A 17,422-nucleotide genomic window follows, 5' to 3' on the forward strand; every position below is an offset into this window, starting at 1 on the left:
CTGACGTCTGCTTGGTCTGCGTCTCTGCTGCGCAGTTAGAGCAGGCACTAGAGGTTGGGGTGCCCTCTGGTGGCTTGATGGAGGAACTGTAACAATACTGCTTTGTGTGCAAATCCAATAACGTTTGCAATTCATCCAGAAATGCCACGCTTGACACTGTTGGCATGTTCATGGAAATTAATGTATATTTTTTGTATATATGACACTGACATTAACTTAGAGATCAAGTCAAATGACTTTATTTCAAATTATTATTTATAAAAATGTATAAGTAAAATATGTAACATACAGTATAACATTTTGCAAGATTAGTTGATGAATAAAAATCTAAACAATGAGCTAGAAATAACAAGAGGAATTATTAGGTTTAGAGCAGTACAAATAAATACATAAATGTTATGAATTAAAATGAAACAAAATGCATATAGATTTATTTTAAGTGGAAAGCAAGACTTATTTGTCACTGTGTGTACTTAAGGCTTGTTTTTTTGCTGAAATTAAGAATATATTCAAATTTCTAAGAAAAAAAGAACAACTTTTCAGTCAATAACTATTATCTTATTGTTGTTAAAGATAAAAATGTAAATGTATCTTTCTTTCATTCCTTGCTGTATCAGAATAAATTATATATTATAGATCCATACATTATAGAAGATACATCCTTTTTTGTCTGTTTTAACAGTACATGTATTTCAATTTAGTATAATATAACAGTAGAAGCAGCACAGTAAAAATGCCTAATCTATTTTTTCTTTTTGTTTAAACTAAAAGAAAAAATAATAATTTGAACTCCAAGTTTGATGCAAATGTGACACCCATTGCTTTAATGCTGGACGCAATCTGTTTATTGAACTGGTTCAATTGGTTTACTCTTTCTATTTTTAGTGTACTTTGATACAAATTACATGATAATTTGACTATTTAACTTGCTTATTAATATAAATATGACTCTTCTCCATTGCAAAGATAATGGCTAAACAGTTATAATTTTAATGCCATTTCTTCTGAAATTGTTTTGAAAACATTTGAATCTTTTTAATGCAAGTATGCATTAAACAGATGTTAGTTACCAATTAAAGAAAACAATGTTCTCATTACATCAAATTTCTAGGCAACTAAAATTTTAACAAGGCTATTCAAATTTAAGCCTCTACAAATTAAACAATATGTGGATGAAACAGATTGAGCACATCTTATTTACTGTACATCTCATACTGGAGGTGGACTTAACCAAGATAATTATGAGAAACTCAAGTAGGAACCTGCATCAGAATGCATAGGCTACAAAAAGAAAAGATGTATTCCAGAGAGAGGATAGCCTTTTCAGGTTGTGATTTACAGTGTAAATCTCTTCTGAAAATTTTTGGTTGAGTATTAATATATCCTGTACTTTGAAGTTTATCTAACTTTTAAAGTATTTTTGTTCCATTCCTCTGTTGAATTTCTTTCATACTTTCCTTGCTTTGTTGAAAAGGTTGGAAACCTCAAACAAGCAGATAATGACTTTTCAGCAACTCCAGATGCTTTAATATAAAAACACATTGAAAACATGTTCTGAAAACTTACAAAGACTTTTTGGAAATAGCATGTTTTCTGCACAGTTAAAAAAAATTGAAATGAGGGATTCTTAATTAATGCAATTAATACAATATTTACATATCTATACATAAGAAGGTATTCCATTGGTTTGTATTGTTGTTCTTCATTCCACTTCGAAGTCTACAAAAAGAGTGAATACAACAGTGAATTGTAGCCAGTGATAATACACCACGAACAATAATGACTGTAAAAATCAATGTCCTTGGTTAGCATAGTCATAATATTATTTAAGGTCATAATATTAAAAGTACTGGTGATGAACAATTTAATTCTGTATGTTTTGTTATACAGTAGACCACTGCTGATCCAGTGAGCCACAATTACACCTACTATAAGACAGTGATCAATTGCAATTTTAATAAAAATACTTAGCTTGAATGACCTAAGCTATGTAGTTAAAATGAAAAAAAGGTACAGCGAGTGAAATGTTAAAGTAATTATAATATTTTAATACTAATAAATACATTTAGAAATTGAAATTAAATTGTATGTACTATTTAGTTATTCAAATCAATTAAATTCTTAACTTGAAGAGACTTTGAATATGCTTTCTAAATATAGGCGGTTCCCCATGGGGCAAAACTTCGAGTTGGATAGTGGGATGATGAATAAAGGGGGCTTTTTTATCTACAAGAATAAGAATTTGTAAGATTTGCTCTTCACAATATTTTTTTTTTTTCATTTATCGACCAAAATAATCCATGGACCTTCAATATTGCTGGATTTGGTATCCTGAAAAACACCATAAATGCTGGGAATGTTTATATCGAGTTACTCAATTCCTAAATGCAAAAAATGTCTAGTAGGTTAATTTGTAACATGAACTGCCTTTAATTTAAGTACTTTACAAGTAGAATAAAGAGCTATGTATGTATAAACAGTATATAAAGTATATCTATAATAAAGCAAAAGTTATCCAAGTATTAATCAAGTGTAAAAATTATAAATAAATACTAACACCCACCTCTTGCTGAGAGCTGAAACATCATTTCTTTACAAAAGAGGATTGAGCTTTTGAAGAGCTTTCAGTTTTGGATGGTTGAGCATACTAAAAGTATAAAGAAAGAACTCTTTATTCATAAATTTATGTCTTCATTTTAAACATTGTCTTATTTAAAAAGTTCACAATCAACTCACCACAGAATTGATGTATTTCAAAAGGGCTTCTCGCACCTACAGTCAAACAAAAATAGATAATAAGTAAAAAAAATCATGAATTATCATGAATGTCAAGACAAATCAATATCACTTTTGCATTGTTTACAATTGTATATGTCTATCAGTTCTGATGCTAATGTTTCTAAATACTCCTGAATAAAACACATTTTAAGGGGCAAAAACATTTAAAACCTTTAAAACATTTAAAACCTACAGAACATGTCACTTTTCATCATGTCAGAGATAAAGTGTGCTAGTATTATGAAGGCAATGCTCAACAGACTTACCTTTTTTTCTGTAAGACATCCAGTAATCAAAATAAACAGACCCTATAAATATATGATACAAAGGAAAAAAATAAGGCATTTTATTTTTACTTTAGCCACATAAGGTAAAAAAATAAAATAATTAAGTCATATTCTTACCTGGAAAGAGTTCAATATAATAAAGGCGTAATGAATTAGTTTAACATATAGTCCATCATTTAAATCCAGTATAAAAATTAAAAATCCAAGAATCCACGTTACTCCAAAAACAGGTGTCAAAAAGATCACTGCCTTCAGAATACCCTTGAGAGTCTCTTTTTCATCCATTTTAGTGCCTTCTGAAACTGAAGGTCTCAATAACTTGGTAATGACCACAGCCATGGCAAAGAAATTAATTATAACAATGGTTAAAACAGGAAACACAAAAGAAAATATTGACCCCTGAAGAGATCCTCTGTAATTTAACCAGCAAGTTTCTGGATTGTGGTACGCTGATCCAAAGTAAATGTATGTGGCGGCTACAATGATTGAAGGACATATGTAGCCAACAATAAATGAAAAAGACAAGTAGACTTTCTTTCTCATCTGGTGGAAGATGAAAACAAGTTGGTGGAGAAGCATAGTGCTTAAACACAGCATCCAAAAAAACATGGCTAAATAACAGAAATGTTTTGCAATCGTAAGGCCTAAGCACAATGTTGGGCTAAGCTTCTCAGGAAAGGAAGAACCCAGAAAGCTGCAGTCTGCAATTAGCAGATTTAAAGAAATGTTAACAAGGGCTGTATGTCGAAAATGAGAAATGTTTGATTTAACCACAGTGTTCCACACTAGGAATTCTATGACAATACAGAGGAGCAGAGAACATATGGAAACTCCCATACCAACATACGTTAATTCATCCCCGAAAGGCAGTGATATAGGGAATTTTGACATCAGCACAGAGAAGGAAGTCAAATGGTTACAATCACAGGTGGAAAAAGTTGTAGAATCTGTGTGGATCCAATGACAGCCTGCTTCCGACCATTTATTAATACTGAAGTCCCAAAAAACACATTGGATCTTGTAATTTAGAGGTCTTTCTTTGGACATGCTGAAATTCATTCTGATTTTACCGTTGTTATTTGTTGAATTTATAAGCGTGATTGATTGAACAGAACTGACTACATCAGTACCTGAGGTGTTTGGCAAAAGGTTACCGATGGTCTTAAAAACCATTGTTTTCAGAACTCCATCTTCGATACCATTCACGCTTACCGTGTTATTGGAAAGGCTTAAACTTTTCATGCAATTAGGGTTTTCTTTGACAACACATCCTTTAAATTCAATATTTGAAGAACTAATGTTCAATGAGGTATTCTGTAGTTTTGTATTCTCTATGAGCTTTTCAACAGAGTTGAGGTATACAGTAGATATAATCTCAGATTCATTATACACTGTCTGTGCCGCATTCCAGGAATTTGTTAGATCTTTGTTCAACAGATTGCTTGCCGAAGTTAACATGTTCTGAAAGAGAAAATAGAAATTTAATATTTTTTGGGAATATCTCACTTTGTTATACCTTCATTAGCCTGTCTTACAAACTGTACTCTTTTATTTGCAATTGTAAGACCATTAATACTGAGGGGCAATTAAAATGCAACATCTTATTCAAGAAAACTATTCCATATAACCTCAGATCACTTGTGGTGCCAATCTAAATTAACAATCCATTAAAAAGTGGAGACAACAAGGTGGGGAGGCGAAGACAGAAGACCACAAGAAAGACATCCAAGGTTAGAGCACCTTGTCCCAGACCAACCAAAAAGACCAGATTGGAGCTAAGTATTTGAACCTTGTTAAGAGAGCTCGCTATTCTGTGTTATTAGGGAACTCCCTCGGTAAAAGACAGCCTGATCCTGGTTTGTGGGTGCATTTTTGAATAGGGAGACAGCTTACCTAATTCTGCAGGTTGTATTATACTTAGTTTAGAAGGCAGTCTATCTCTTCTTTTGGCCTCTGTAGGCATTATGCCTATTATTAGGCATAAAAAACGTCTGGGTGGTTAGAAAAGACCTCTGGGATGCCTTATTTTTTATTGTAAATTTGTAAATAGTGACACTTGTGTTGCACGTTTATGTTGAGTGTAGTTTAGTGTGTGCCACTGTCATTGTTAATAAATATAAATATTTGTTTAACACTTTATGCCTGTACAAACCAAGAGATTTGAGCCTGAAGTGTCCGTTCGTTAAGCCAAGCTTTATTGTATGCATACAAGGAACCACAATAAGGACCATAGTAGTTATAGTATGTATAGTAGCTCAAAGGGGATATGGCTCTACACAGCTTATCTACAGTATACTTTTCTCTACACCCTCCCCCTCCTGTCTTTGAGGTGGCTTTCTCAAGAAACTCCAGGACTCAGAAAGCACTTAAAACATTGCTTTCTTATCAGGAGTTTAGTATAAACATTCCCCATCAGGGACTTTAGTACAGAGGATGGGAGTTCAGTACAGGGAGGGAGAAGCATGTGTGCTAAAGCAAGGGTGAAGAGTTAGAGTTTAGCATGTAATTTCAGCAGGAGTTCACAGCTCCTACCAGCTCCTACCATTATATGGGTAAAGAGTAACATACAGATTATGCTAGCAGACTCCATCATGCCTTAATTATTACTCCTTCCACCAAAGCTGTGCCACAGAACAAAGAGTTCATGTGCCTCTACTCTAACAACCACTATATTCTTGGCAAAATCCTTGACTATTTAATTTACTTGCTGATTTATCCTCTGAGTCAGCTTCTAATTGTCTCCATTTTCATAACTCCCCATTTGTAACAATAGTGTTAATGCAAAAGGTATTTCAAGAAGAGTCAGAGACAGAATTAAGCTACTATTCTACACCTGAGGAAGGTTCCACAGCCAAAACATTGTGTCTCTTTTCTTTTCCTTTCAACATGGAATAAACATTTACCTGTTCCAAATTGAAATACAGTATGTGAAATTTTGACTATACTTATAATGTGTTATGTGATATGTGTGGCACACAGGATTAAAGTACACAACTAGGAGAAAAATGACTGTAAAAACATTACATTTTTTATGTATTTGAATGCTATTTAAGCACTACTGTTCTTATTATTCCATTATTATTATTATTTAGATCATTAAGTGAAATAGAAAATGCTTACAAATAAAAGGTGCTCCTCAAATGTAGAATTTGTGTTGTTAGAAACCATGTATAAAGTATTAAGAATATCCACTGAAGTTTTTAGGTCTGCATATGAGTCAATAGATGTTGTGTTTGCAGTAGTATTTTTTAGGTTATCAAACAGTGTTTCTGCAATTTGTGCAATTGCTCCCTGTCCCTTTTGTAGATTCTGCAAGCAAAACAGAAAGACATTATGCACAGATTTCCTGTTTACAATTATGCATTAATAATTAAAAGAATAATAGTTAATTGTAGTGCCATATTTTTTTGTCCAGTTTGCATTTTACATGAAATGCTCACATTTTTTTTTTTCATTTTCCAGTTTGAATATAACTTTACTATTGTTTTATGTTGGAAGTGCACACAATATGAAATTTGTAGTTTTGATCTGAGTGCTATATTTATTTGATTTCAGATTCATTGCAGTCTTATTGAATCACTATTATGGTTCTTTAAAACTATTATAAATTTAGATTGATAGCAAAAGATGAACCTGAGCTATCTGAAGTACAGTACATTCAGTTCTCGACCGATAATTGTTTAGATTGTTATATAGTAATATAATAAACCTCAATATCTGTGAGTTCAATATTCATGACTTTACCCTATCCATCTAAAATTTTTAGTGACCACTTTTTCCACATTCACAGGCATAATTCACTTGTTTGCGGGCTGTGCAATAAGAGAGAAAATGCAAGCACCTACTTCCGCAGCATTTTCATTTCATGGATCAAGTGTATCTCACTCAACCTGGGTAATGCTTTAGTTATTCAGCTTTCTTCATAAATGTATTAGGTATGCATTATGTGCAGACTGATTATTAGAGTAATGTTTATACGTGACTCGTTTTATGCTATAAAATAAAAAAAACATTAATCGTTAAATAACAAAAAAAAATCTCTGTCCCCTAAATCCCCTAAATTATCACAATCTCAGTTCTTGCATGGATCATGAAAAAGGATAAGAAAAGAAATTGAAACGGAGAGATTTAGACAAATCATAAATCAACCTAGGTCTCAACATCAGCAAAACTAAAGAGCTGATCATGGACTTCAGGAGACAAGGAAAGGTCCACTCTCCCATCTACTTTGAAGGGACTGTGGTGGACTGGAGGTCTTGTGTACTTTTGCACAGTTTTTAACAGATATGGGTACTGTCACACTGGTACCACACTCGTTGTTTACATTGTTATTGTTATTGTATTTACTGTCTATTGTCTTGTCTGCTGTTCTGTATATACTGCACCTGAGAGACTAATGAGAAACACTTTTCATTATGCTATGCACCTGTGTAAGTATAACGACAAATAAAATTGAACTGAAGAGCAGGAGTGAGTTGGCTGAGTGGGAGAGGAGTGAATACACAATTTATTTTCTTGAATGTTATTAAGTTGCTGTAATAAATTGTTTTACAATACAGCAGTGCTGCATTGATAATAGTAATAAAAAATGTTAAAAGTAAACAAAAGCACTCTGTGAAGAATAAGAAAAAATAACTCTAACACAGCATAAGCTATAATCAGTGATGTACTGTAGTTTCTTTGCACTTTAATTTGAATTATAGGGAGAAAACAATGCTTTTTAAAAATTTCTACTACTCACTTTCATTAAAACTACTATTAATTATTAGTAACAGAATGTCTGAAATAGCTAACATTTATAATAAAAAATATTGCCTTGGAAATGTTCAGTTATCCAAGCAGCAGAACCATGCCCTGTTTTTAACATAAGGTATGTCGTATTCACAAATTCACCATTTGCAGAAACCTAAAGGAACCTAACCATCATGAATTCTAAGGTTTAACTGTAAACTCTGGATGAGATATTGAAATTACCTGATTTGTACTTAGGGTTTTTCATAGTGATGAAATGCACATTTTCAAATTGATTTAATAAATTTCTTTCAAATACACTTTAATTCCTAAAAGCAATCAGACTTAATACACCTCATCTGTTTAAGTTTTTTTTGTTGTTGTATGGGATTCCTAGTATTTCTTATGACTTCTCCCATATTCACATAAAACAGAACAGTTAATCAATAAAAATATTATACCTACTTGTAAGATCCCACTTTAATGGTTGTGTAGCATGGTGAAACTGCACAATACAATTCACCATTTTACAGGAATTAGGTAACCAACACTGATGTAAATATAACCTTCTCAACCTGACCAACACTGATGTAAATATAACCTTCTCAACCTGACCAACACTGATGTAAATATAACCTTCTCACATGCTTCATGGGCTTTGTTCAGTAGCAGTGGCAACTGCCTCATTCCAGTTGCTTCTGTTTGGCCAGTCTCGGTCTGACTGTTTTTTTTTAATGGCGAGCCAACACTGCAGTGACTGAGGCTGCTACTTTTTTGTAAAACTTTCCCTGCTCTCACTAATATTTTGCTTAGAGCTTGTCTACCTTTCAGGTCTCATTATAATTTTAAATGAACCACATTCTGGAACCTTCTACTAATCATAAACAATATCACCTAATTTCTCAATGTGTGTATGACTACGAGTATCTATCCAAAAACCCGAGTTGACAACCCTTGTCTATACTCCAAGTCTTTCAACAGGGCAACCAGCTTCCAGGCAGGTGTAACCAATTTCTTACTATAAGGGTTTTCCCATTTCTAGAGAGTCACAATGTGATTCTCTGACAGCCTACCCCAGTTTCAACACTCCAGCCCCAGCAGCTTTGTTTCACGTCTCCATAGGAGAGTGACTATTTGTTGATGGTATTGTACATTTATAGAAATAGTGTGCACCCCAACCTATTTTCCATTCATCAATTTCCTAACCACTTCATCCTATTCTGGGGTGCTGTAAGTCAGTGTCTATCCCAGCAAGCACTGCACACAAGGCACGGTACACCACACACAGGATTCCAGTAGATTGCAAGGCAGATTTTCCCAAAGGTTAATTAACCTACTGTACCAATATGTCTTTGGATTGCGGGAGGAAACTGAATCACCCAGAGAAAACCCATACAAACACTGGGAGCACATACAAACTTGAATACAAACCAGAACTGAGCCTGGGGCCCCAGCACTGGCAGCAATTCTAATCACTGCACCACAATGCTGCCCTCCAACCTGTTTTTTTCAAAGAAATAATTCTCTTCACTTCTAGAGTGTAGACGAAAATCCAGCTACAGGTCAACTAAAAATGCCACACATGTAATTTGCACAGCTGGGAAATCATACATTTTGGACTGTGAGTGACAGCTGGTGGTACAGTAGGTTGCCTAGAAGCTCTGTCCTAAGATGAGTGTTGCAGATAATAAATACCAGTGGTGTCACTGTGATTGGTTTAAGTATGTTACTGAAGATCTATAGCTGTTGCCTTTGGATATATGGTTACATTCTTAACCATTGTCCCACACAACGTCAAGGTAGTTGTCACTATATTAGTAGGTTTAAATTGACACTACAGAGAAAAGCAGTAGATTCAGTTTTTTTAGGAATACGTTTAGTGTCTTCCCCCGGCTTGTGGAGGTCAATCACCATTTGCCTGCAGTCTTTGAAGTGCTTTCTGACCTTAACCATGATGACACTTAGTATTACTGTTTTCTCAATATAATTTCAGAAGCTTCCATTGTATTTCAAAAGAGCAGAATGTTACTGTTGATTAGTTTTTGTGAATTATATTTAAATGGATATGATTTTACTCTGCGTAATGTTATTTTGTTTAGAATATGACATTACTAGAATTTAGAAGTTAGAGTACTCAGTTTGTAGTTCATTCTGTTTACAACAATTTTGTGTTTGTTACATAACATTTTGTGTTTTGATCTTGGATGATTAGGGATTGATTGTACAAATCATGATAATTAGAGGTCATTGAATGCACCTACTCATTCTGTTGCAAATGATTTGAACTGGAGAACTAAAGAAATATTAGTGAAAACCTCATCCCCATATATCATAAGGTCATCCTTATGTCAACCTTGTCTATTTCAGTCAAACAAATATGTTTCTAATTGCTGGTAGGGTCTTTCTGTCACTAAATGAGGACTGTTGTTGTCAACTGTGGTTGTTGTCATGATCTGTACGTGAAGCACAATTTGCATGTTGTATTCATGTATGCAATATATGCATTCATGCTCATAACTTCTCCTTCCTTCTCTCTCATGGCCCTTCTTTTCAGTTTTTCCACTGCCAAATGACGTTCATATATCATGTTCAGAAAAAGTTTGGGAAGCTTTGCTGGAATTACTAACTTGTATATCATGTGAAGATGAAGTCATCAAACAACAGTTAGATCACTTCTGTTTATCCAGTAACCATGGACGGGTACAGAACAGTAATATTTATAATAAAGACTACTCTTTCAGAATGAAGGTTTTTAAAATCAGGCACAGTATGACATTGTCAGTTCCACACAGGCTTTAATTTCTTTATTTCATGTTCTAGGCAATCAGTTTTGTCAACATCAAAAGACAATGTGTCTGCTGAGTACAGTACATGTACTTTACATAATTTGCTGTCCTTATGCAATGACATATAACCAAAACTACTCACGAGTTCTATTCGTACTTCAACACGTTCAATGATAAACATCATGATTCCTTCCCTCTTAGGAACAGCAATTTTAATACACTAAAGTTCCTTTAGGTCTCTGCAAATGACGGTTTTGCAAATGCAGAACTTATGGTAATAACTTATGGGGAAAATAAGCTATTGTTTCATGGCTCACAAAACAAGCATTTCAGTAGTAATATTTTTGTCATAACTGTTAACTATTTCAGAAATAGTGTTACTATGTATTGTTAGTAAGTATGTTTTAAAGGAAATAAATACTGTAAACTCAAAACCAAGCATTGTTTTTGCCCCCTATATTTCAAGTTATTGCATATAAAAACAAATAACGTAGTAATTTATTTGAGTAATTATTCATACTTTTAAAACATTCAAATTGTATATCACTGTTATGATATTGTAACTTACCCTCTACTAAAGTTAGTTATTTCATTCTTAGTAAAGCCCATTGTGTTTATTTTTTCAATATTCAATATTCTTTGTATTATTATAAATAGCACAACTGTACTGAATCAAGTTTATTAGAGCACAGTAGAACTGGGACCGTGATATTTAGAGATTATAATAAGGGAACTCAGTTTTTTTTATTATTTAACATTTAACACTCACATACAGGCATTACTCTCATAACAAGTTGTTACATCCCAGAACTGGGTGTGGGTAGCATGGTTTGAAATAACTAGGATGAAAACTTAAAGATCATATGAGTCCATTTGTCCATATGTCCATGAGTCCTAGGGTTCTTATGGCAGTAAGAAAACATGTCTGGTCTGATCACTTCAAAACCAAAGTGCAGGTGTTGTGTAGGTGTTCTCTGATGCTCCTTGAGTTTGTTTGTGTGGATACATTTTCCCAGTAAATTATAAAAGCACTTTCTATGTAATTCATGTCAGCTTTCAATAAATTTCAAATTACTCCAGTACCCTCTGGCAACACAATATGCCCGATTGTCATGTGCTTATAATACAGTATCTCCTTTTGTGAACCAATTTGTATTTTTCCTGTAACAGAACAGAACAAAGTGGTACTCTGCAAATTGTAGGCATTCACCTTGGAAAACAGTTAATTGATGCTCAATATTGCAAAGATTGTACCAATGTTGTCTGCACGTATAGAACCTGATTTCAAAAGAATTTATTTTACTGGATGAGATTTTGTACATGGATATCCAGATTTTGCTAAGTAATCACAAATAAATTTAGATTTTTATATTTATATCTTGAATTAAAAGAGTGTGTAGAATGCTGTAAAAAAGAATTCTTGATGAGGTCATCAAATAACAAATGAAACAGTAGTAAACCTTTGTGGGTATTTTTAACGATTTGCACACTTTACATTTAGACACCAGACTTGTTTGTTTTCATTTTTCCTGTTGCACACATACCTTTGTAATTATACATCTTTATAGTTTGAAGTATTTAAAGAAACATACCAATGCCATCTGAAGCATGTTGGCCAATGCTGGATTAACACAGTTTTTCATTTCCTTCCCCCAAATGTTGGGAGCTGTACATTTTCTTTGTCTGTTTCCTTTTTTGTCTCCAGTACATTGTAGTGTTGATGTAAAGTTAGCCTTAGTCTTTGGCCAATCATTATCCACTGAGCAATTTTGTGTTCCATCTATTATAATAATGGAACACAGTTTTTTTGTTATTTAACATTTAACACTCACATACAGGCATTACTTTCATAACAAGTTGTTACATTTGAATGAAACTGAAATTGAATGAAAAAGATGACTGTATATTTGACAATTCTGCTTTTCCTATTATGCATAAAAGCTTCACAATAGATTCAAAGGTAGCGGCTAGAAATGTAATAAAACTTAAAATATGTGAATTAGGTTTCACATGGCGTACCAGACTCCAAGCAAATCTATTATACAATGATACGTACAGAATACTGATGTTATTTACATTCTAAACTGTGAGAGGTTTGTTGATTGAATAGCATTGCTTCCTAGGATAACCAAATATTTAACTTTGAAAGTTATGTTATTTCATAAAAGCACTAGGTGTTCATTGAATAATATTTGTGTTCAGTTACAATTGCCTAAATGGGTGATTAAGAATAAGTAATCACTGAAGAAATTCCATGTAATTATCATGTAATATATTTATATTGTCATTATTTGTTAAGTTTCTGTTATTGTCATTTTTTTTCCTTCTGTATTGAGTTTACTAGTACATTTATGGGACCACCTTGCTAGTGCCATCAGCAAAACCTGACCAGCCACCCTCCGGCAGTCTCAGAAAACCAACTGAAAAAGCATAGCTTGTGTTGCAACATAATGCAGCTACCTGGTGTTTAACCACAAAGTCTCTGATATGGAATTAAAAGTACACCCAGTGAAAGTATACAGTAGTAAGACTGGTGCCACAAAAAGAAAGCACACACATTCTGAAAATTAGGCAACAATAGGACAACCCAAGGTGGTGTCAATAAACTGAGCATCTCCAAAAGCCAACACCAGAAATAATCTTTCTGGGGTTAACCTTGGATCTGATTCTGGTTCTTACCAAAAGACAATACAATTCGAAGCACTTTCTTTTTCATGTAACATGAATCCAACAATATTAATATAGAGATGTTCATTTTAAAAGAGAATATGTAGGAGAGATACAAACAGTAAAACTTACCATACATCACAGGGATTATTATAGTTAGGTTTTCGCTCTGAAACAGATTGTTTTGAAATGAACACGTAACATTGTTATCTAACTTGGTATCCATTTGGCAAACACTAATGTTTGTTTCATAGGTGATTATACCTGAAAGAAAAATGAAAATGATTATGGTATTTGTAAGAAAACTAGTCCATAACACAATTTTGACAAAATGTTTCAAATTGTCTTTTTGTGGTGTTGATATTTTGTCTTACTAGTGTTGTAATATATGGTATATTGAAGCATTTTGATATGACAAAGAAAACAAAATTACTATATTAAAACATTGATAAAACACCAGTTATGTATCTAAATATATCATAATCATAATTTTCATATTGTAAAGTGTGAGCATTTTCTGATTTATTTTCTTCCCTAATATTCAATAAAGGTACAGACTCCTGTGCCCATATCATAGGATGTATCCATCAAAAAGTAAAATGCAGTTTTTGATTCTTGCTGTACAAATTCATCAATAACATTTTATTTATAAGACCTTTTGTTTCTGATGGGTACATATGGACAATACACACAATTAGTGGCAACTTTTCTCGTATTTTTTATTTTTTGGTATTCACAAATAAACCTTTCCCATTGCTTTACAAAGAGGAGTATTTTAAATGTACAATAGCCTTCCTGATTATCTATAGCTAAACACTGAAGTGAAAGAAATGCGAGTGTATACATTATTTTCAATATTTATCAATTAAAATGTGATTAAATTAATGAAAATTATTATGTGTTATATCAATAAATGTAAAATATTGCATGTATTTTCACATATACAATGTTCATTTTTATTTATTATCTGTAAACCTGGAGAAAATAAATCTTTTAATGTTTTTAGCCAACTGGCAGTTGAAAAATCCCTTCTGGAAGTAATCGTATCATTCAGTTCGACGCTACACATTAATGGTATTGGAAGTGTATTTTGTTTATTTTGTATTTATTATTAAATAGGACATATTATTATCATTATTATTATTATTATTATTATTATCCTGTCATTCCTGCACAGCTGACTGCAATCCAAGACTGTGGCAACAACTACCAATCTATTTTGAATACACTTGGGATGCATCTGTACAATCTGTAGATAAAATCTGCAGCCCACTCCTGTTAGCTGTTTGTTATAGAAATAATGAAATACAATATATTTTAGAGCCAACTAACTACACTAAAATGCTTTTAACAAAGGGTTGTGAGAGTTATAGATCAAGCTAACCAGCCATGCTGGTAAGACCGATACCCTGCTTTCTTTCAAAAAACATCTGCATGAGATCATTGGATCAATTAAGTACTACCTACCAAAAGGGCTGCCAGCAGCCATATCACCTTGCAGCTCACAATTGGTAACCCTAAGGAGGTGTGAGCCTGGTCAGTACCTGGATGAGAGACCACCAGGGGAAAACTAAGGTTGCAGCTAGAAGAGGTGTTAGTGGGGCCAGTAGGAGGTGCTCACCCTCTGGTCTGTGTGGGTCCTAATGTCCCAGTAAAGTGATCGTTCACTATACTGTCGCAACTCTCCATGGAAAGCGAAGGGCATGACAAGGCACAGAAAGGCATCATGGCCATCCACTGCAACCAAGGAAGTCTCCAGTTGTGACAACTACTCGTACCACTGGACCCAGGCTTCTGAGGTCAAGAGAGTGGGACTGCCCCAGTATGGCTTTCCCACTTCAAAAAGCTCTCCCGCAAAGGTTTCTTCCTGCAGCTCATCTTCCAAACAGATGAGCTGCACAAAGTTCAACTATCATCGCCAGACACGACGGACAGCCATCACCAAAAGGGCTAGATGGGCTGAATGGCCTCTTTTTATTTATAACCACTCCTGTGTTTTTATATAATTTAAAGCTTTTCACATTCTTAAATAAAATGCACAATAATCTTTTGACAAGTATTTTTTGTACTGATGGTTTGTAGAACAAATGGATCCATTATCCATTATTAAGTACCCGTCAAAAAAACACATGACTGTTTAGTACTGTCCAAAATTTCTCTTATGTTACAATAAGAATCACAATAAAAATAAGCAGAGCATTCCTATTATGGGAATGGAAAATGTGGGATGTGTAAGCATCAGTTTGTATGACGAGGCTCAAAAATACATATCCTTCATATCTGGAAGAAACAGAGGAGAAGGGTTTCCTGATACAAAGACTGATGAAGCAGTAACATAATAAAACTGGCTGCACTCGTGGAGGGTCAGCAGAACAACGTGCTGCACGTGGGTTTCAAACTTATGATATGTCTGAGAATGTGTTTTATTTTTATTTTGTTTACTTTTTATTTATTATTAATTCTTTTGATTTTTTTTCTGGTTGCATGAGGTTTCCAGATGTATGATTATGGGATACAAGGGAGTTTACTGTATGTTATTTTTTACACATTTTACACATTATACTAAAAATATATTTTATATTGTTTATACAATACACATTAGACTAAATATAATACATTATACTAAACAATATATCCTTTCATCATATAAACAATATATCCCTGCACTTCTTGTTATTTTAATTAATTTTATTAGATATAATCAACATAATGACACAAAATAATATATATATTTTTATTATCATTAACAGAATTGAACAACAGAGTATCCATGAAGTCACAGTACTGCAGCTTTGCATTCCTGTGTATACAGATATTTGTGTGGGACCCTGAGTATTATGTTTTCAGATTAAACAATGTTAAACAACCTGCAAAAATACATCTATGATAAGAAATAGTAGTTTAGTAAATAATTTGTATTAAAATATAACCCCATCCATCTTACATGTTACATCACATCATACGCATAAATAACAACACATACAGTGTAAAAGCATGTACTCGTGTACAAATGCACCAAAAGTTAACAGAGAACATTCTTACCTTCAGATGTTTTTTGATTATTTTTAAGAATTATACCGTTGAGGTCATAAAATAAAACTGTGTAATTCTCTGAGCTGTTTTGGATATTGCATCTCACTTTAACAGATATGTCTGGTGATTGAGAGCAATCTGGATTCTGTGGTTCTACTTCTGTTTGAATTGCAGCTGGCAATAGTGCTACATCAAGGTTTGCACTGGCTGTGTTGATAATATTTCCTTTTGTAAAGTTGCAGAAGTAGGTTCCTTGTTTAAATTATTCAAAAAGAGGGGGAAAAAAGCATTCTCAATGACATAATAAAGGCAAATCAGAAAATGAAAACTTAATTTTCTAAAAACTTTCAAATTGTAAAAAATAATTATTACACACAGTAGAAAACACCATAATTATTTTTGAAATTTCTGCCTCTGGGATTTTTTGTCCTTTTAAGGACAGATTTTTTTTCCCATGCATGTACTGTACAGTACATCAACAAAGCTGAATCCTGAGTTTCTGAATTATCCTATCTTCCTCTCCGCACAGGTCTGCAACTCAATATGGAGCTGCATACTAAATTTGACACGTCGTTGCAATTGCCCCTATTCTTTTTGGTTGGAGTATTAAAATCTGAATCCTGTCAAGTGTTTTTATTTTTTATTTGCTGTAAAATGAATAATCAACCTAAAGAAGCAGAAACATTTGAATTGTTTTTCATTTAGAATTTTTAAAAATGACTAAACTGCTTCTCAAGAAAATGTGTACCTTCTAGACTGAACCATATTTGATTATGTAACTAACATTTAAATTAATGTTTCTCTAAAATCACACAACCAAAGTCAAACATAACGTAATTAAAATAAATTAAATTTAAATTTAAATCCTTGATCAATCTCCTTTATGCATAATTTTAAATGAGCAATGTCATAAAGAGTGAATTGAAAAGAAAATGTGATTCACTTTAATGGAAATTTTAAATTCTGACCGTTAAAAACTAAGGAGATAATTTGTAAGTGTTTTCTTCCACCTTATATAAGTAAACTATATTTAATTTTTAACTAAACTTGAAGGTGTATTGATTTTAATGTGGCTCCTTACAGGTTTACAGCATAAGTATTCAGAATCAGAATCACCTTTATTTGCCAAGTATATTTCAT

The 17,422-nt window shown here is 33.1% G+C and overlaps 1 protein-coding gene across 1 annotated transcript in view; it reads right to left on the reverse strand.

Annotated features, from left to right (window-relative positions):
- Positions 1–216: 216 nt before the first annotated feature.
- Positions 217–17,422, reverse strand: part of adgrf3b (adhesion G protein-coupled receptor F3b) — a 38,568-nt gene continuing 21,362 nt past the window's right edge. Inside the window, exons 11-19 of the mRNA XM_088904722.1 lie at positions 16,292–16,534; positions 13,382–13,513; positions 12,175–12,362; positions 6,186–6,374; positions 3,183–4,526; positions 3,045–3,086; positions 2,737–2,772; positions 2,564–2,647; positions 217–1,719 (exon numbers count right to left, since the gene is read on the reverse strand). Of these exons, the coding sequence (XP_088760848.1) occupies positions 2,585–2,647; positions 2,737–2,772; positions 3,045–3,086; positions 3,183–4,526; positions 6,186–6,374; positions 12,175–12,362; positions 13,382–13,513; positions 16,292–16,534 (2,237 nt within the window). The 3' untranslated portion in view covers positions 217–1,719; positions 2,564–2,584. The remainder of the gene's footprint in view (positions 1,720–2,563; positions 2,648–2,736; positions 2,773–3,044; positions 3,087–3,182; positions 4,527–6,185; positions 6,375–12,174; positions 12,363–13,381; positions 13,514–16,291; positions 16,535–17,422) is intronic.

The sequence above is a fragment of the Atractosteus spatula genome, chromosome 2 (assembly GCF_055471065.1).
Source record: "Atractosteus spatula isolate fAtrSpa1 chromosome 2, fAtrSpa1.hap1, whole genome shotgun sequence".
In the NCBI taxonomy this organism is placed as follows: Eukaryota; Metazoa; Chordata; class Actinopteri; order Semionotiformes; family Lepisosteidae; genus Atractosteus; species Atractosteus spatula.